We start from the raw sequence: 20,323 nt of genomic DNA, 5'->3' as shown, positions 1-20,323 counted from the left end.
GCACGCATGTGGCTTTGCGGGCACCTCTAGAGAATGCCGAGGATTATCGCAACCGGAAGGGCTACCATTCGCTCAATGTGCAGTTGGTGTGTGACCACAGGCAGCTCATCCTAGCTGTCAATGCCCGCTTTCCAGGCAGCAGCCACGATGCCTTCATCCTGCGCCAGACTTCTGTGGCAGACATGTTCAAGGCCCAGCCTCACCCACGAGGATGGCTTCTCGGGGACAAAGGCTATCCTTTGTGCACCTGGCTGACGACCCCGCTCCGTGCGCCCAGCACCCCTGCTGAAGAGTGATACAATGAGAGCCATCAAGCAACCAGGAACATCATTGAGCAAACAATCGGCGTGCTGAAGCAACGGTTCCGCTGTCTGGATCGTTCCGGGGGAGCCCTACAGTACTCGCCTGAGCGAGTCTCCCATTTCGTTGTCGTGTGCTGCATGCTGCACAACCTGGCTATCCGCAGGACTCAGCCACTGCCAGCAGACATTGGAGGACCACCAGAGGAGGAGGAGGAGGACCAGCACAGGAGGGAGGCAGAAAGTGCAAGGGCCGCCCATCGGTGGCTTATTGCAAGTCGGTTCTAGGCCCCCTCTCGGGGAATGGCTTGTGCCAATGGCAGAAGATGAATGTAGCCACTCCACAAGCCCTCAGCCAAGCAGGGCAACCAGGACTTCCAAAAGAAAGCATGGACAGTGCGATTTAAGAAAATTCTTTACTATGATACCTCTGTGCCCTTCCCACATGACAAACTAATGGAGAGAAACCCCCCCCCCCCCCAAAAACACAAATACACCAGTCTCGGCCTTTACAAGTAAAACAAATATACCAGTCTCGGCCTTTAAATATGAAACAAATACACCAGTCTCGGCCTTTAAATATGAAACAAATACACCAGTCTCAGCTTTTATATATGAAACAAATACACCAGTCTCGGCTTTTATAAGTAAAACAAAACATTTGGCCACACCTTCTACTTTTTCCCCTGCGAGGGTGATCCGTTTTGCTTCCGTGACTGGCCCCTACCCGCCCTGCAGCAGCTCCTCAATGAGACCCCAGTGGCTGCAGCAAGGCTGGGGGAAGGCTGCTGAGGGTCAGATGGTGAGACGGCAGATGCCCTTGGGGGTCGGCCTGGACCAGCTCTGGGCCTGGAGGGGCCGGCTGCTGACTGCTCCAACTCTGCTTGGGCAGCAGCAGTCTGTCCAACAGCTGGTGGCAGCTGCAATGGAGGAGTGACAGTGTTGGCTGCAGGAATGCTGCCAACCTGACAGATCACAGGCACCCCCTGGTCGGCTGAGACATTGGCACGCGCACAGGCCAGCATTGCAGCATGCGCAGCAATCTGCTGAGGCACAGACTGCTGGGCTGCTGCGGCACAGCGAGTGCCCCGGCGATGCCTGGCTGATCCAGCGAGTGTGGCAGCAGTTAGTGCCCGTGTGGCCCTGGTCTGTGTCTGCATGACAACAGCCAGTGAATGCACGGCACGACTGAGCACTTGGCTAGAAGCCGCCTGTGAAGCAGCGAAGTCCTGCTGACTCCTAGCCTGTGCTGCCGCGATGTCCTGCAGACTCCTGGCCTGTGCTGCACTGAATTGTTGCAGACTCCTGGCCTGTGCTGCCCCGAATTCCTGCACACTCCTTGCCAGTGACTCTATGGAGTCAGGCATCCTTGCCACTGCAACCATGAGCTCAGTGTGCCTGCGCTCAGCCTGGGCGCCCATTTCCGCTAGGAGCCGCACCTCCTCTGCGCTCACCATAGCAGGACTGGAGGCCGCACTCACCCTCTGGGGAGAAGGCCGCCGAGCTTCCCCACCCCTCCCGCGTTGCTGCAGCCCGCTGGTCCCCGGAGCTTCACTATCCTCCGACCCTTCCCCCTGCTCCCCTCCAGGGAAGACGTGTCACCATCATGGCCATGGGCTGCCTCGGCTGAGGGTGTCCCTGATGGGCTGGCTTCCTCTTCCTCCTCCTCTATGTCTGACTCGGACACAGTGCCAGCTTGAGGGGCCGCCTCCTCACCTGGCGAGTCACCATCTGAAAGCAGGGAGGCACAAGAGTTGCTTTAGAGTGAGGACAGGGCGGCAGCGAGGGAGGCATGAGTGCTGCTGTGCACTGCATTGGTTCGATAGTGGCAAAGGATGCTGGCGTGAGGCGCAAATGGAAAGGGAGAGGTCAAAAAGGTGGTGACCTTACCATTGGTGCCCAGAACAGGGTCAGCATCTCCAGTGGTGACGGGGCCACTCAGCCGGCCGGCCATGACCCGCTGCACTCGCTGCTCGAGGTCGCTCAGCTGTTTCAGGTCAGGACGGCCTCCCCCGGTCTGTCGCTGCTGTCTTCTGTTATGCGCCAGCTTGGCCTGCAAGAGAAAGGACCGCCTCTAAGTACAGTGTCAAGCCCTGATCTTGCCCGCACTGCCTCCCATGTTCGATTAGCCCTGACAGTGTCAAGCCCTGATCTTGCCCGCACTGCCTCCCATGGTCGAATAGCCCTGACAGTGTCTAAAGTCCTGATTGCGCAAGTGCTTTTCATGACAGTCCCATAGCTGCTGGATGAGGGCTGGCCATTAGGGCTTTCAGACCTGTTTGGCCATAAAGTGAGGTGCACATGCAGGGATGAGGAGGATACTGGAAAGGGTACTCACCCTGACAACCCGAGTGAGGTCGTTGAATTTTTTCCGGCACTGGGTTGGTGTCCTGCCAACCACGCTGTTGGACGTGACCCTCTTTGCCACATCCCTCCATGCTTTCTGATATTCGGCGGGCAGCGGCCTCCTGCCACCCTCAGGGAAGAGGATATTGCGCCTGCGGTCCACTGCACCAACTAGCAGCCTCAGGTCACCCTTGCCGAAGCGATGCGCTCTCTCCCTGGCCTTCTCCATTCTCCTGGGCGTGGAGCTGTTCCAGAAGCAGTGTTCAGGCCTTGCCTTAGGGCTGCAGTGTGCAGGGCGTGGCAGCCAAGCAATTCCACCCTCCCCCTTTAAGTGCTGACCGGCGCCTGACTGTCCGGCCTCAATGAGCAACTCGCCGCACCTGCGCTGCGCCCACCTTCAGTGTTTGCGCCCCGGATCGCCGGCTTAGCGCCTAATGATAGTTATGCATTGCCTGCTTTAGCGCAGCAGCAACCTCTTGGGGCGATGCAACTGAATATCGGCGAAGGTGGCACTAAGTTGCGCCGGGCGCAAAAGTTAGCGAACGCCATGCTGTAGCGCCCCAAACGTGGCTATACTGAATTTCTAGGCCAATGACTCGGTTCTGAAGAAATACTGATGATTTCTAATGCTTGTGCAAACAGGGATAAGTAGAAATTAAATGTAGAAAACATTATTTGGATTACTAATTTGTGTATATATATCTGAAATATGAGTATTAGCTGGTGATTTGTACTATTAATCACCGGCTTTAGGTAGAGGAAGCATAATTAGGTAAGTGGGGAAGGGGGTCGCGGTGTGGGAGAGGGAGGGTATGTTCATTCAGGGCATGGAACACCAGGTGAGTCAGTGATGGATTGAGCAAATATAGAACAAAATGGTACAGCGTGGGATCAACTCTTCCAGTTAAAATTACCTTCAGTTTGTATAAATATCCTGGGAGAGACAAAAGACATTGGCCTAGATATTCATATAAGTGGAGGGAAAATTCAAGGTAAATTTGATTATTTTCCTTGATTATTACAAACCAACAAATGGCAAAAATATTTACAGCAGATTGTAAATGCTAGCGAGTGAGAGCAACAAATAATTACAGCAAAGCAGACTGGCAACATTTTGGAGATTTTTTTGCCACACTTCGGTGACTTGATAAAATTAAACAACGAATGCTGCCATCCCACCAGTCGACTTAAAAGTCAAAAGACATCAGTTTGTGTCAATATTTTGGAGAAATTTAAATAGTTTGTGAAAACCCCAAAGAGTGATGATGTAACAACTTAAACAGATAATTTTATAATCGTTTTAGTGTCGAAAAAAATCCTTCACCTTGAAACAGCAAACGTGAGAGTAAAGTAATTGGCCACCTCCATAGAGACCACTCTCTAAAAAGTATTTGCCTGCTTACATTTACATGGCTACTGGAACACAATCCCGATTAGAAGTTAATTTGATTATGGTCTGTTTTATTGTGGCATCAGGATCAACATGATTTATTTTAAAAATTCATTCTTGGGATATGGTTATCACTAGCAAGGCCGGCATTTATTGCTCATCCCTAGATTCCCTTGAGAAAGTGGTGGTGGGCTTTCTTTGACCGCAGCAGTCCGTGTGGTGAAGGTGCTCCCACAGTGCAGTTAGGGAGGGGGTTCCAGGATTTTGATCCAGCGACGATGAAGGAGCGGCGATGTACTTCCAAGTCAGGATGGTGTGTAACTTGGAGGGGGACTTAGAGGTGGTGATGTTCCCATGTATCTGTTGCCTTTGTCCTTCTAGTTGGTAGAGGTCGTAGGTTTTTTAGGTGCTGTTGAAGAAGCCTTGGTGAGTTCTCATTGGTTTAAATCTGATTGTAAAAGATGGGGAGAGGTCAATGCCTCAATGAGTTAGACTTTGGGGGGGAAAAATCACCAAGCGGACGGGCGCAGCGCCGCCAAAGCTTCCTGCAAATTTAGCAGTGGCGGCAGCCGGTAGCACTCCGCGGCGCTGCACCACCAGCGATGACATCATCGGCGTACGCAGCGCCCCGCTTGCGCCTCCTGACCTACCGCCGGACGATATGTCCGACGGGGTCAGGGGGCGTTTTTGCAGCCGCGGCAGCGCTACTTAAAGGGCAGGTGTCGGGTGGCCTTTTTTTTGGCCGACTGCCTGTAAAGTCTGTGAGTTGTTTAGTTAATTAATACACAGACTATCAGAGTAACTTAAAACAGGACTTTACTATTCGAAGGTCAGGGCGAATCTGCCAAATAAATCCTGACACAGCACTTATATACCGGTGTGGTCACCGTCGGTATTACAGTATACAGAAGCCAACAAAGTAGTGCCACACCTAAAATAGTTCTCTTAAAGGTGAACGGTTACATACAATGGTTTTCTTAAAGGTAGACGGATACATACACTGCAATCCTCCCTTTTTAGCTTGCAACATACTTAGTCCCCCATTAAACATAACATATATTCAACTTCATGTAAAACAATTCACAGGTATAATCTATGCGGGAAACAGTTTACAGATTCAGTCTCTGCGGGAACAGTTCACAGATTCAGTCTCTGGTCTTGACTCGGTCCGAACAACATCTCTGTGGTGTAGCCGGTTCACATTGCTAGCGTGACTCATCCAATAGTCTTTCCCTTGACTTAACAGCTTGAACTTCCGTCCTGCTGAACCAGCAGTGCTGACTTTTACAAACAGCTGGACTGCCTTGGTAATTTTTCCTACTTGCCAACTGATTTGGCTCCCTTCGTAGGGCCCACGTACATGATCTGGTAGAAGTGATAATGACTTAGATGGTTATCACCTTCTGCTTCGTCTTTTTCTTTTCTGCTTCTTGGAGACTCTCGGGGCTCCCTTATCAGCTGCCAGCTGTAGCGCCACCATCTCCCTATGTTCCTTAGACTTTAAGTGCTTCATCCTGATTTCTGCACTTTGGGAGTTTTCATCACAAGCTGGGCAGATCAAGTCCTCGTAATATTCCGTGTCACTCAACAGGTCATGGTAATATTCAGTGTCGTCCTGAACTAGTCTAGCGAGAGGGCCTGCTACTTCTTCCTTCCTCGGACGTTAGCCGACTGTTGTTCCCTCCCTAGACATCTTTCCTGAAGAGACTTCTTCATGCGTTCATATTCATCCCGCTCTTCCTGGGTTTCCTGCAAATCCTTCACTAATGACCTCATTTGTGATTTCAATACTTCCCCTTCCATCGGGGATTGATTGATCGGGCTATTCAATCCTTCTACTGCAGCAGCTGTTTCAACATTCTGTTGTTCACATAGACGTGATTCAGCGTACTTTTGGCATCCCAGTAAAATCTGTGTTGCAACCTCAGCTATTTCCATAACTTTTGAGAGCTCCGAACTCCTTCCCTTTGAAGATTGAAGCTCGTGTTCAGATTGTTCCCATTGCAGAGTCTTGTCCCTCAGCATATGAAGGAGTTGGCTGACCGTTAACTCTTCCACGGGAACACTGTGGATCAGAGTCTTCTCCATTTCATCCACCTTTTCCTCCAATGCTTTCACCTTCTTTTCCTCTTGTACTTTGGCTTTCAGCGCTCGGAGAAGTTGCGCCTTGATGCTCTCTAGCTCATGTTCAGGGGCCATTCTTACAGTCTCTGTGTTTCTTACAGTTTCCTTTTCTTCCACTGAAAGGATTCCCAGTTGAATCTGTTCTTCAAGTTGTTGAACCTCGGTCATTGCCGCCTCATATTTGTCTTGGGTTTCCTTCAATATTTTTATGAGTTCTTGGACATCTTGTCTTTCATGTTCTGCCATGTCTTTCACCTCTAATTTCTCATCTATGGATGGAACTTCTACCGATGAGTCTGTCTTGGCCTTGAGCTCATCAAGAATTTCCTGCAGCCTTTGGACTTCTTGCTCATGTTCAACCTTTAGTTGCTCATATGCTTCCACTGAAACTAGCTTTTCGGAGGTTGCCGAGTTAACCCCTTCCAGAATTGTAGCCTGGGCCTGTTCATACTGTTCCTTCAACTTCTCAAACTCTGCTTGTAAGGAGTCGTAGAGAAGAACGGGAATAAAATCCTGGCTTCCTGAAGATTCCTCTTCATTTGCTCCTTCCTGCAAATATTCTAACTCCTGAACAGCATAAGGGAGATGTGATCGGTAATTGGTCATAATGGCTCTATGGTCGCTCTCTGCTTGAGCTAACTGCTTCTGTTGCCTTTCCAGATTCTCCCATTCGGTGTCATAGAACTTTTTCATTGTTTTCATCTCTTGTTCGAGACGGTAACTCACTTGTCCTACTTGCTGTCGTAATTTGAAATAAAGTTGAGTCCGAGCTCGGTGTTCGTCAGTCATGGATATGTCCATAAACTGAACAGACTCAGAATTCTCTGTCAAACTATGTTGTCGTTGTTCGGTGGAGTTCTGTTCTGAAACTTTGTTCTTCTCTGGAGCATAAGCCTTTATGCATGCCTTCGTTCTTCCAACCTTAGCCGGCAAGTCCATTTTAGCCTTGTCTTTCATATTTGGGTTGGTCTTATCGTCATCCGTTTCAGAATCTGAGCTGATTGTCTGCACCGAGTCCTCGCTCGTTATGGCTTTTAGATAGTGCCATTCCATGTCTATTTTCTTGATCCACTCCCATCCCAGAAGTGGTGGTCCTCCCTCAGGTAGTACGTATAAGTTCATTCTTGGGTGTTCTTTACCCCCATCTCTCACCTTGACTCTTATCTTCCCCATGGGGTATACTTTATGCCCCGTGTATGTCTGCAATACGAACTTGGTATCTCTTAAGGGTATATGTGAGAATAGCCGGTGGTAATCCCTTCGATTTATGACTGATAGAGCTGATCCAGTGTCCAACTCCATTTTCACTTGGACTCCAGCTATTTTTAGCATGACCCAGATAGTTTGTAGGTCAGCTTCCTTACTCACATTGTGAATTCTCAGACTGCCCAGCTCCTGGCCGTTTGGGTCTGAGTCCGAATTCTGTTCGTCTGAACTCTTCTCAGCCACCTTGTGTACCTTGTTGTACTTTTCCTGTGATGGCTTCCTTTGGTTGTTGGTCTTCTTCCCTGACCGGCATACCTTAGCTATGTGACCCAGTTTGCCACATTTCCTACATTCCTGGTTCTTAAACCAGCATTGGTTCTGGTCGTGTGTTGTCTTCCCACAACGATAGCATTTTGTTGTATTCGAGGTAATTTGATCCACACTGAGTGCCGCTGCCTTTAGCTGCATTTCCGCAGTTCCCTTCGCTGCGGCTTCGTGCGATGCTGCAATAAGGACAGCCCTGTCAAGTGTAAGGTCGTTCTCTTCGAGTAGTCGCTTTTGCGTTCCTTCCTTTGACAACCCGCACACGAACTTGTCTCGCAATGCCTCTGTCAGATTCCCTCCAAACTGGCAGTGTTTCGCTAGTCTACGCAGTTCGACCAAGTATTCTGCGTTGCTTTTGTCTTTCCTTTGCGTTCTCGCATAGAATTTGAATCGTTCCGCCAACATCAACGGTGTGGGGTTCAAGTGATCCTTCAGAACAGTCACAATATCATCGAAAGTCTGATCCGCCGGTTTAGCTGGTGCTAGTAGATGCTTCAAGAGCCCGTATGTCTTCGCGCCCATCGAGTTTAGCAAGGTTATAGCTTTGTCATCTTCTTCTATTTTATTGGCCTCACAATAGATCTCAATGCGTTCCACATACGTGGCCCAGTCTTCTACCTCGGAATTAAAATCGTTGATGTTACCACGCTTAGGCATCTTCGTCTCTTCCTGATAACACCACGAATTATTTCTTTAAATTTTCTTTTATTTATTTATTTATTTTTTTTCCAAGATGGCGGTTCCCGCGAAAATGGCGGTTTCCCGCGCTTATCTTCTCTCCCCGCCCACTTCAATGGCGGTTTCCCGCTTCTGTCTTCTTCCCCGCCTAATGGCGGCTTCCTGCATTTCTTCCCTAGCGGGAGGGGTACACTTTCCCCACGGGCGACGGCCGCTGGCTTTCAGGTTCACAGCCTGCGCGTCGGCTTCAGGGCTTTCCCTTTTCTTGGCAGGGCAACCGGCACTGGGTACACCCCGTTGACGGCGAACAGTTTCAGCCGCTGGGCTGGCTCTCGCTCGGTTCCCCTTGCTCGGGCTCTGTCTCTCTCCCGCTCGCTCGGCTCTACCGGCGCTGGGTACACCCCGTTGACGGAGAACAGTTTCAGCCGCTGGACTGGTTCTCGCTCAGTTCCCCCTTGGTCAGCTCTGCCTCTCCCGCTCACTCGGCTCCCAATCGCGCCTCCCAGCCCTCTCGCAGTCCGGTGCTTCCCTCCCTGGCTGCGGCTGAGTTTATCTCTTCCCGCGCCTACGCTCCCGGTCGCAGCGCTTCGTGGCTTCGGTCGCTGCCCGGCCTTTTTCACCGGTCGCGGTCTAGCTGTCTCACGACGCCGTTGCGTCCCCCAGCCTGTCTGTACCACGGCTTCCTTGCTCCACGCTGCCCCAGTCTCAGCGCCTCTGGACCCGACTTCTGTCCGGCTCCTTTCCCCCTCGACCGTGGTCGAGTGCACCGCCCTTATCCTCCGGTTATTCTTTTTACTTTCCCTTACTCACAGTCACCGTGGCCGCCTTGCTTCTCATGCTGATCGGCTAACTCCTCACCGTGGCAGAAGGGACAGTCAGTGCCTGTTGCTGATGGAAGTCTTTGTCTCTAACTTCTTCTTCCTTTCTAGTTCTGCAGCCTCGAGTTTTCTCCCAGCAGAACGACGAGGACGGTTGCCTCTTCTCGACGCTCGTTAACTGCTTCGGAAGTATTGTTGCCGCAGGGTACGATCGGACTCGTCGCCACTGTAAAGTCTGTGAGTTGTTTAGTTAATTAATACACAGACTACCAGAGTAACTTAAAACAGGACTTTACTATTCGAAGGTCAGGGCGAATCTGCCAAATAAATCCTGACACAGCACTTATATACCGGTGTGGTCACTGTCGGTATTACAGTATACAGAAGCCAACAAAGTAGTGCCACACCTAAAATAGTTCTCTTAAAGGTGAACGGTTACATACAATGGTTTTCTTAAAGGTAGACGGATACATACACTACACTGCCAGCACCTGCCCCCCTGTCCCCTTTTTTCTTCGGGGTGCCGGCCACGCTCGCTCAGTCCGGCACTCCTCTTGAGTGCCGGGCCATTTTCCCGGCACCCCCGCTCCCCGGTGGTCCAGCAGGGCCCCGGTGCATGCAGCGCTAGGCCCCTCCCCTTTAACCAGGGGAGTGAGACCTACAATCACTCGGCGCTACGTGCCAACGTGCGTGGCGCTGTTGCACATAGCACTGCGAAATTCACTGGTCACACCCCAAGAAGGAGGGGGAGCGCTTCCAGTAGCGCCCCGCCTCCTGCTTGGGGCGTTACCATTGAATTTATGGCGCAGAGGTGCTGACTTTTTCAGGCCGCTAGAAGTAGCGCCCCAGCGACATTAGTACCCCAAAGGGGATGCCACTGAACTTTTCCCCCTTGGTCTTTCATTTCTGGGACTGATTGGAGAAAATTCTTCTTGGTCTGCAAAGGAGCCATATAAAATGCATTGGAATAGTTTTAAGTCAGTTTATAGTGGGCACAGGTTGGACACATGCCTGGTTTTGAAACAGAAAGCCCGATTTCAGTCATGGCTGTTATGTTCATTAATAAATAGACATTCTTATTATGAACACAGCTAGCTTTTGCTAGACACTTTTATTGAGCACATGTGGACTTGTACAGCATCTTGTAGAGGCTTCCATCTTGACTGCTGCCTTGTGGGTAGCCTAGCCTCATGGGTAATGTAGTCTTAATATATATATAGCTGGGTAGTGTAGTCTTATACATACAGCTATATACAGCTCTACGGCTCCACCTAGTGTCCACTATAGAATGACATGCTATTGATCACTACAATGGCCACGCAATAATTTTGGCAATTCACATTAATAAAAACATACTGTACACACGTGCAGGCACAGACTGGAAATATTTTAATTCGGGCAGCTCAAGGTTCTGTGCCACAGATAGACAAGTTGACTGCAAATTCCCTTCCAAACACCATTGTGGGATCACCACAAGGACTGTAGCAGTTGAACGAGGAGGCTCACCACCACCTTCTCAAAACAACTAGGGATGGGCAATAAATGCCGGCCTTGACAGTGTCGTCCACACCTTGAGAACAAATTAAAAAAATTATTCAGCCCTATGCTACAATATCTTTTCCCTTTTATTTTATGACGATGTTGCTGCCTGGAACATGAGGCAGTTGAATAATATCACGGATGCTAATTAAATTAAATTTGGAGAATTTCACACTAACGTTTTGCTTCTTTGTGGAAATAGAAGAACAAAATGGGTTTCCCTGCAACAAAACAGCGCAGTATATTGCTGAGACTCCCTGTGATCATTTTCAACATTGACATGATTTGCCTCATGTATTCATTTCCAGAATGTACTTTAAAAAAAAGTTTACTTTTATGTTTAAAGCCATCTCTCTCAATTAGTCCTTAATCAAAAAAAATTAGGTCATTTGTTCTATTTTAGTTGAAGTCAATTACTGAGTCAAGGATAATGAGGTCATTACTTTATGGGCACATATTCACAGGTGCTGGATTTTTTTCCGATGTATTTAAATCACTGTTGATGAGGTGCTCCTTAGTGGGGATAATCTGATAAATCAGCTAGTTTTTTTTTTCTGAGAAGGATATTTAATGACCTATTGCTGCTATTTATTTGCACGCTGCCACTTCCAATGATTAAATGCCCCAATTCAGACCCCTGAACCCCCTGCCCAGCAGAAGTTGGGAATCCTAAAGGAGCACAGCGCAAAATTGCCCCTTAATTCAGCACTACAGGAAACTTTCGATTAACCGGCCACTAAATAACCGGAAATGTCGGTTAACTGGCAAAATTCAGGAGTCGGTTCAGATAACCTTTTTTACTTTTAGTTACTTTTTTTTACTCATTTAAACATAGAAACATAGAAGATAGGAGCAGGAGTAGGCCATTCGGCCCCTCGAGCCTGCTCCACCATTCAACGAGATCATGGCTGATCATCCAAACCCTAGCACTCGGTCCCTACACCGACAGCCATCCCACCCAAGCCCTATCCCCGTAACCCCACATATTTAACCCCCCCTAACACTAAGGGCCAATTTTTATCATGGCCAATCAACCTAACCGCTGTGCAAGCGTCTAACTGAAACTGTTGCTAAGCTACAGAGACGCTTGCAAGCTGTGCTGATTGTTTTGAAGCTGTTGCTAAGCAACAGGGTTTGTTGCTAGATACGGAGCTCAGAAGCTCCGTATGTTTTAACTATAGCGCTCGATTCTCCGGCAATGTTGATTGACCGGCACCAGCTCGGCCCCGTCCATGCCGGATACCAGAAAGTTTCCTGTAATTGGCAATCTCACTCAACACAACAATGGAATGGCTGGTGTGGAAAATGGAGAAAATGTCACGTTGGCGCGGCAAGGGTTGCTGCTCTGAATGCGTGCCTGGGACGCATCGTTACGGCTGAGTAAAGCAAACTTTACTCTGCATCTGATCATTCTGTATCTGACCTGGGAGCGCTTGACGCCTCAACACAAACATCCGTTGCCCTGATCAGCATAAAAATTCAGTACAAAAAAGTGGCAGGCATGAGGGGCTTCGTACTAAGGGAAGAATGAAACCTTTTTTAACATTTATGTTGTACCTTTTCATTTCAAAACAACTGAACTTTTAGACCAATACCAACTTTGGAAGGTGCCATGTAATCAAGAAATGAGGTACAGACTGGAAATTACTAAAGTTCCAGCTTGGATTTAAGTATCCAAGTACAGGAATGGTTCATGAGTACTGCCCATGAATGACCAGCAAATTAGTTCAGTGGCTAACTAAGGTTTGTAGCTAGCACGTTCTGTAGGAATAATAAGTACAAGGGAGTGTTAGAGAGGGGAAATATTTATGTGAATAAAAATAAATAGTAAACCCGAGAATTTTCTTTAAATTACCGTGGTAAATTGAGTCAAAGGTGAGGGAAGAATCTGAATTTGTCTTCATGCTAGTGATAAATCTAAAAAATCTGAAGGTTGTTATCATCAAGTGGATTACACTTTATCCGCAAGGAAAGATAAGTAAATCTCTTAAAACAGAGCAAACTATCTGCTGATCTCTTGGTCTGGTTTCAGTCGCCTTCAACACGCCTCCTTGTTGAACTGCTACAGTCCTTGTGGTTGTCCCACAATGGTGTTTGGAAGGGAATTTGCAGTCAACTTGTTTATCTGTGGCACAGAACCTTGAGTGGCTTGAATTAATATTTTCCCTTATTGGTCCTTTTTCTTCTCGTTTTTTGCCTCTCCCAGGAGATTACATAGCTGCTGGAAGGGGTTGGAAGTATCTAATAATGATGCTTAAAGCATCATGAGTGTGGAGTCAGGCTGAATGGACCAGCTGGCCTTTTCCTGCCCGTCATTTTTGTATGTTCATATAAATAAAATGTGATCTTGTCCATTTGAAAAAGGCAAAATAAGAAAAGTGCGCTCCACCTGACGTGACCTGAACCCACCTGGATTTCTGGGTTCAAGTAAATTGAATGGGCCCAACTTCCCTTGGTGGGGGCCTGCTCCTTGGTCGGGGCCTGTGCCCAGAATTGGGAGTGGCAATCTCTCTGTCTGAGAGACCTACAGCAATGCTAATGGCCAGCAGCTATGGAGACTTCGGGCTGCTCTCCTCCAGCCGGCCCACAGCCTCGAAGATCTTCTCAGGTGTCTGAGGGTTAAAAAAAAAAAGTACTTACATTTTTGGGCTTTTTCCACTCACTGACTCCTAGATCCACCAAGCTGAGTGGAGCTGGATATAAGGTATAACATATTTTATCTTCTGCACATCCTTTCTGGTTGGCTGCCCCTGGATTATGGGAGGAAAATGAGGTGGAAGGCGCCAATAAATTATTCTTGCTTCATTTGAATGGGAATAGATTGCTTGTGACAACTCCAGCTGGAAACACTACATTCTCACCTCCCCCCCCTCCCCCAACCCCTCACCTTCAAGAGAAAGCTTGAGAATCCTAGGACAATGCAAAGGGGGTGGAGACTCAGCATTGAAGGTCATCACATGCCTTTTTCCATTGCTTGGCACCCAAGGACTAAGCAATCCCCAGGTACATTGCAGTGCAAAAATGAGTGAACCTGGGATGTCTTGATTAAAGAAAGAAAGACTTATATTTCCATAGTGCCTTTCATGACCACCGGACGTCTCAAAGCGCTTTACAGCCAATGAAGTATTTTTGGAATGTAGTCACTGTTGTAGTGCAGGACAAATGAGAAGCATGCTGAGGAGCAAACATTTTTTTAAATTCTACCCTCCGAGTGGTAGTAACTATATTTGAAATGTGTTTAGGTTACATGGATATACAGAGCTTAGAGTTTGTATCAACTTATAGAGGGACATGCAAAGAGAACGAGCGCACCTTTCTCCTAACGCCTTCATTCTTCGTGGTTCTCATATTATTAGTGCTCTGGGAAAATAAAAGTCTAATAGATTAGTTTGTGCAGCAAACCCTTTATTGGCTTCAGTTGTGCTAAGCTGGCAATGTTACCAGATGCATACATATTACAGTCTGTGCTTTTAAAATATTGGTATATGAATGCCTAACATGTTCATATGAATTAACATCTTTTCAAATATATTGGAATTCCTTTGTCCACTATTTTAACAGAAGCGCTAACCCATTTAAAATATACAAGGTAATGCCGCTGTTTAAATAGCAGGCACAAGAAATTCATGCAATCACGTTATCCATCATATGCTGATATTTGAAGAGTCCAATTTGAAGACCTTAGTTCCCTCAAAAGATGTTGGGCGAAAAATTGAGTCGCGCCCCCTTTGGGGCGCTAACTTCGCCGGGGTGCTACTTTTAGCGCCCCCGCGACCGAAATTGAGTGGTAGCGCCCCGCCTCCCTCTTGGGGCGCTGCGAGGGAATATCGCAGCGCTACGTGCCACAGCGCCATGTGCTGCGGCACGTTGCGCCATGGTACTGCAGGCCTTCTCCCCTTCTTAAAAGGGAGGGGCCTTGCGCAGCGTGACCTGACCCAGCTGGGCCTCTGGGGATCAGGAGTGCCAGCAAAAGAACCCGGCACTCAAGAGAAGTGCCGGGCTCATGGAGCGCAGCCGGTACTCCGCGGGGGGCGGGTAAGGAGGCCAGGGATGGCAGCGGAGGCAGGTGCTGGCAGGCGGCCAGCAACAAAAATGATGCCCAGCACCTTGCCTTTAAATAGCGCCGCCCCGGCCACAGGTAGGCCCCCCTAACCCCGTCGGATATAGAGTCCGGCGGTAAGTCAGGGGGCAGTACCAAAGATCGCGAGTGGGGCACTGCGCACGGCGATGACATCATCACCGGCGGCGCAGCGCTGCGGGGCACTAACGGTTACCACCGCCGCTAACCTCCCGCTGAATTTCGCGGGAGGCGTTGGTGGCACTGCGCCCAGGCGCGAGTTGCTTTGCGCCCTGTTAGCGCCCTCTTAGGGCGTTAACGGGAGGCGCAAAGCAACCGAATTTTTCCCCTTTATTCTCAAAATCACTGATGCTGATTTTGGAGGACGTATGCTTAACATCTGTCTATGACATTCCTCTATTTGTTATTTTAATGCCGGCTGTACACTTTTTATTAAATGTGTTAAAATAGTGGACAGAGGCATGTTATATGAAGGACTTAAGTATCTGTTGACAGTGTCATCATTCATTTCCAGGCTACTATCTTCGTTTTATTTACAACTAGCAGCCGTTAATTACCGACTAATATGTTTGCAATGTTTTTTCAGATCTATTCTTTGGTTCAGTAATATTTGGGCAGAGTACGTTGATTTTGGACTCAGAAAAGCTGCGATATATATACACGATATTTCCAGTCTTCTCAAAGTCCTGTGAATGTACTGACTTTTGGTTCTCCTCCAACAGGCAGCATCCCTGAACATCGGGCGAGCCGGGGCCTGTGTTGTAGTTGTCAAGATGTGACGCCGCAGTCATTGCATGAAGCTCTCCCTTCTATTGCTTTGAACTGGTATTTGTAACATGCTTTCACATCACAGATTCTCACTAGCAGTCAGTGGAACCTGTACGCAGGTGTCAACTGTACGTCTGTTTACGACAAAGAAGTATCTTTGAAGGATCAGGATGACCACTAAAACAATCTAGGGATGTTAGAAAGAATCCGAAACAGCCGATGATCAACCTAAATCCTCCGTAACAATCTGAGCGATCAGCACAAAACCAAACTGAGAAGAAATTCAAGACAATTTTTAAAAAATCCTTGGCAGCATTGATATTGTTTAAATTAAGACTTTGGGATTGCTATATCCTGCAATGCATCTGTAAATCACTTTAAGCACTTAATGAGAAAACTGCCAAATCAGTATTTGAATTTAATGGATTTGGTCCACCAGAGAGAGAATAAAATGTATGGAATTTGGAAATGGAATGGTTTCCTCTCCTTATGAAAAATGTACTTGTGTAAAGAATTGTCTAGTAAACATTCCAAATGAGACTTCAGTAACCAAAAATTCTGACAGCACACAGAAATCACAGAAACCCCACAGTGCAGATAGAGGCCATTTCGGCCCATCGAGCCTGCACCGACACATATCCCACCCGATCCCCGTAACCCCATGTATTTAATCCCCCTAACACTAAGGGTCAATTTATCACAGCCAATCAACCTAACCCGCACATCTTTGGACTGTGGGAGGAAACCGGAGCACCCGGAGGAAACCCACGCAAACACGGGGAGAATGTGCAAACTCCACACAGACAGTCACCCGAGGCCGGATTCGAACCCGGGTCCCTGGCGCTGTGAGGCAACAGTGCTAACCACTATGCCGCCATGCTGCCCACATGACAACTTTCAGCAAGTCTCTCTATGATTACTGTGTATAGATATATTGAATCAGCAATTTTAGAAGACAGAAGACTGAGGTCTTCTAGGGTGTTTTTGGTACTAATATGCCATGTCATACTCCCCAGAAGTGCGGCCATTATGTCTACCATTAAGTATCGCAAGGTGTACAATATTAAACTATCAACTTATTGGAGCCTCATGACGGTGGACTGTTTTTCTTTATTTCTTCCTTTCTTCATCAACTCATCTTTTTTACACAGGATAACTTTCTGAAAAGCCATTTCAAAGTGACCACAGTAATTATTTTGTTATCGGACTGTTCTAGGTTTAATTTCCTACACTTGAGATCTTTGGTAAAATTGCGATTACTTTTGAAACCTTTGTTCTTATTCATTGTTATTATTATAGCACTTCCAGTTATGCAGCGCCTCATCGAGCTCATTACTTTGTACAATTAATTATATTGAGGCACTATGATCATTGTAGAGACAGATGCAAATTGTGTCAGCTGTGGCTCAGTGGGTAGGACGCTCGCCTCTGAGTCAGAAGCTTGTGGGTTCACAGTCCTCCTCCAGGGACTTGAGCACAAAGTCTAGGCTGACGCTTCAAGTGCAGTAGTGAGGGAACGCTGCACTGTCAGAGGTGGCGTCAGCTGGATGAGGTGTTAAACCGAGATCCTGTCTGCTCTCTCAGGTGGATGTAAAAGATTCCGTGGCACTATTTCAAAGAGCAGGAGAGCTCTCCCTGGTGTCCTGGCCAATATTTATCTCTCAACCAACATCACTAAACAGATTATCTGGTCATTATCTCATTGCTGTTTGTGGGAGCTTGCTATGCACAAATTGGCTGCCACGTTTCCTGCATTACAACAGTGACTACACTTCAAAAGTACCTATTTGGCTTTCAAGCGTTCTGAGATGTCCTGAGATCGTGAAAGGTGCTCTGTGAATGCAACTACTTTCTTTAGCAAATAGCAATGAGATGAATGGCCACATGATTTTTTTTGGAGGCGTTGGTTGAAGAAACAGGCAGATCCTCAGCTTAATATCCATCAGCACAGCACCTTCAACAATGCAGCACTCCTGCAGTGCTACAACTAAAATGTGAGCTTGAATCCTGGTATGGGGCTTGAAGCCACAACCTCTGACCCAGTAACAGGATTCTACCTAATGAGTCAAGTTGACATGCCAGTTATTGGTGATCAAACCCAACAAGAGCTATTTGGACCTACAAGTCAACAAACAGCTTTTAGATTGAAATCTGAGCAAAAATTATTATTTGTGCATAATTGAATAATTATAGTGATAAAGGATCACTAAAATATTTTAGACTTTAGTCAGTGACTAACTCAAAAAATAGCTATATTAGTATTCGTGGGCCAGAGAGATAGGTTCAGCTTATGCTCATCCATATAATTCATTCTGCAAATCACTTGGCTCATTGTACTGAAGTTTCTCATTGTCACTTATGATAATATGATAATAATTCAGGACTGCTGGCTGACATGTCAGTGCAGTAGGAGGAAATGCAAGTGAATCTCTCAGATATTGATCCTGGAGTACTTCTGGCCAGACTAGTTATTTTCACGTGTCTGTGGTGGATATTTTAAGTTCAAAATGGACCATAGACATCATATAAAATGAAAGGGAAAGATTTTATGACGAGGGGGTTATCTGTAATTCTGACATATTAGTGTGGAATGCAATATACATGCTCAGCAGCACCTTCGATCACAGTCTTGCACTTATCATATCCAATAGTTAAAAATAGTAACTTTTTACTCTTATTTATTTTGTCTTGGTTGTCTTAATAGATGTATTTATTTAATTAATTATATTTATTTAAAAGGAATTCATCTAATTTCTGCCCAATGACAGACAAGGCAAATAAGCAGAGAGTCAGTCAATTAGTAGTTCTTTGATAATTTAAAAATCCTGAGTGTAACATTATTTAGTTATTGCAATAAATATTCTTTGCTCACCTTTTTGCAAGTTTTCATTTTGTCCTAAATTTCTTCCTTTATTCCCTCCATTCTCTTGATAGATTACAGTCCTACGGGAGCCAAAAGGTCCCCAGCACATCTGTTCAGTAGTCCCTCTCTCATAAATGAGCCTAAATAGTGTGGGTCATCAGACTATTTGACAATGGAAGGCATCACAGTTAGCCTGATCCTGTTCTTAATGGACAACCACACTTGCACAGTTTCCAGCAGGACTCCCTGGATAGCTTTCCAGAAGGGTAATCCTGTACATTTCTTAAGTAGTCACTCTTTATAGAATCATTAAATCATACAGCACAGAAGGAGTCCATTCGGCCCATCGTGCCTGTACCGGCTCATTGAAAGAACTCTCCAATTAATCCAACTCCTCTGCTCTTTCCCCGTAGCCCTGCAACTTTTTCCTTTTCAAGTATTTATCCAATTCCCTTTTGAAAGTTACTATTGAATCTGCTTCCGCCGCCTTTTCAGGCAGCACATTCCAGATCACAACTCGCTGCATAAAAAAAAAATCTCATCTACCCACTGGTTCTTTTGCCAATTATCTTAAATCTGTGTGCTCTGGTTACTGACCCTCCTGCCAGTGGGAACCGTTTCTCCTTATTTACTTTATCGAAGCCCATCATGGATAACCATCAGGAAGGGAAATCCTGTCTGATTATTTTTCCCGTCCCCAGCCCAGGGATGCTGACATCAACTTTAGTCCCACCCATCCAGCTGAAAACAGCCAACCCAGCATGGATAGAGATTGAATTTAGGACCTTTATTTGTCTATATGGATTGCCAAGTGCATTTACTTTCTGGACCATCAAGGGAGTTGTAATTACTATTCCTGCACTTCCACTTTACTTTTCTTCTACACTCGTTTGCCTGTTTTATACATTATTGCACACAAAGAATTATCTCTTGACAGCATTATTTATAATACTTTGTGCTTATGGTGTTGACTCCCTGCTTGTTCATGTTTCTTTGAAACCAATAATGTGAAGCTGTGATTGTGTAAAATTACTTGTGCACTGTGATTGTGAGTGTTCATTTCTACACTGCTTCAGGTGCATTGAGTTGCTATATGGGACAAACTGATGTGTGTATATAAACTTTGAAAAATCATTGTACAGATGCGTTGGGAAAAAAAGTGTCAACGTTAGGTGACACTGTATTAGAAGACCAAAAAAACTGCACATGAAGCCATTAACTATCAAGTTTGCCTAAAGGAATGACGTATACGGTTGTTGTAAAATGTTGCACTAAATAGGGATAATAATGGAGGAAACATGTAAATGCATAGCTGCACCATTTTGATAGAACTCTCTGTATTAGCTTTTTTTGTTTGATAAAACCTTGGAAATGTTTCAGCATTGTCATATATGAGGAATAGTATGAGCAGTCTGTGAAATATGGCATGAATCACACAAGTAAACTGGCTTCACTGCTTTTACTGCCTGACTGTTTTGTTGTCACGTTATGCTTGTTTTCAAGGTTCACCGTGTTTGGTATTGATTTTAACTGGTAAAACACATGCATTGATAACAGAAAATACAAAGTTGTGTGGAGTTTACATAAGAACATAAGATGTAGGAGCAGGAGTCGGTCATTTGGCCCCTCGAGCCTGTTCCGCCATTCAATAAGATCATGGCTGATTTGATCTTGGCCTCAACTCCACTTCCCTGCCCGCTCCCCATAACCCTCAACTCCCTTATCGTTCAAAAATCTGTCTATCTCCACCTTAAATATATTCAATGACTCCGCCTCCACAGTTCTCTGGGGAAGAGAATTCCAAAGATTCACGACCCTCTGAGAGAAGAAATTCCTCCTCATTTCTGATTTAAAAGGGTGCCCCCTTATTCTGAAATTATGCCCCCTAGT

General features: G+C 46.6%; 1 protein-coding gene across 1 annotated transcript in view; it reads left to right on the top strand.

Annotated features, from left to right (window-relative positions):
* Window positions 1-19,934, top strand: part of LOC147111453 (kelch-like protein 1) — a 474,153-nt gene extending 454,219 nt beyond the window's left edge. Inside the window, exon 11 of the mRNA XM_085998465.1 lies at window positions 15,525-19,934. Coding sequence (XP_085854591.1) covers window positions 15,525-15,581 — 57 coding nt within the window. The 3' untranslated portion in view covers window positions 15,582-19,934. The remainder of the gene's footprint in view (window positions 1-15,524) is intronic.
* Window positions 19,935-20,323: the final 389 nt, after the last annotated feature.

The sequence above is a fragment of the Somniosus microcephalus genome, chromosome 10 (genome assembly GCF_052327205.1).
Source record: "Somniosus microcephalus isolate GS21.2 chromosome 10, FLI_Smic_1.0, whole genome shotgun sequence".
Classification (NCBI taxonomy): Eukaryota; Metazoa; Chordata; class Chondrichthyes; order Squaliformes; family Somniosidae; genus Somniosus; species Somniosus microcephalus.
The sequence above is the reverse complement of the archived record's forward strand: the minus strand, read 5'-3'. Positions and strand labels throughout refer to the sequence as shown.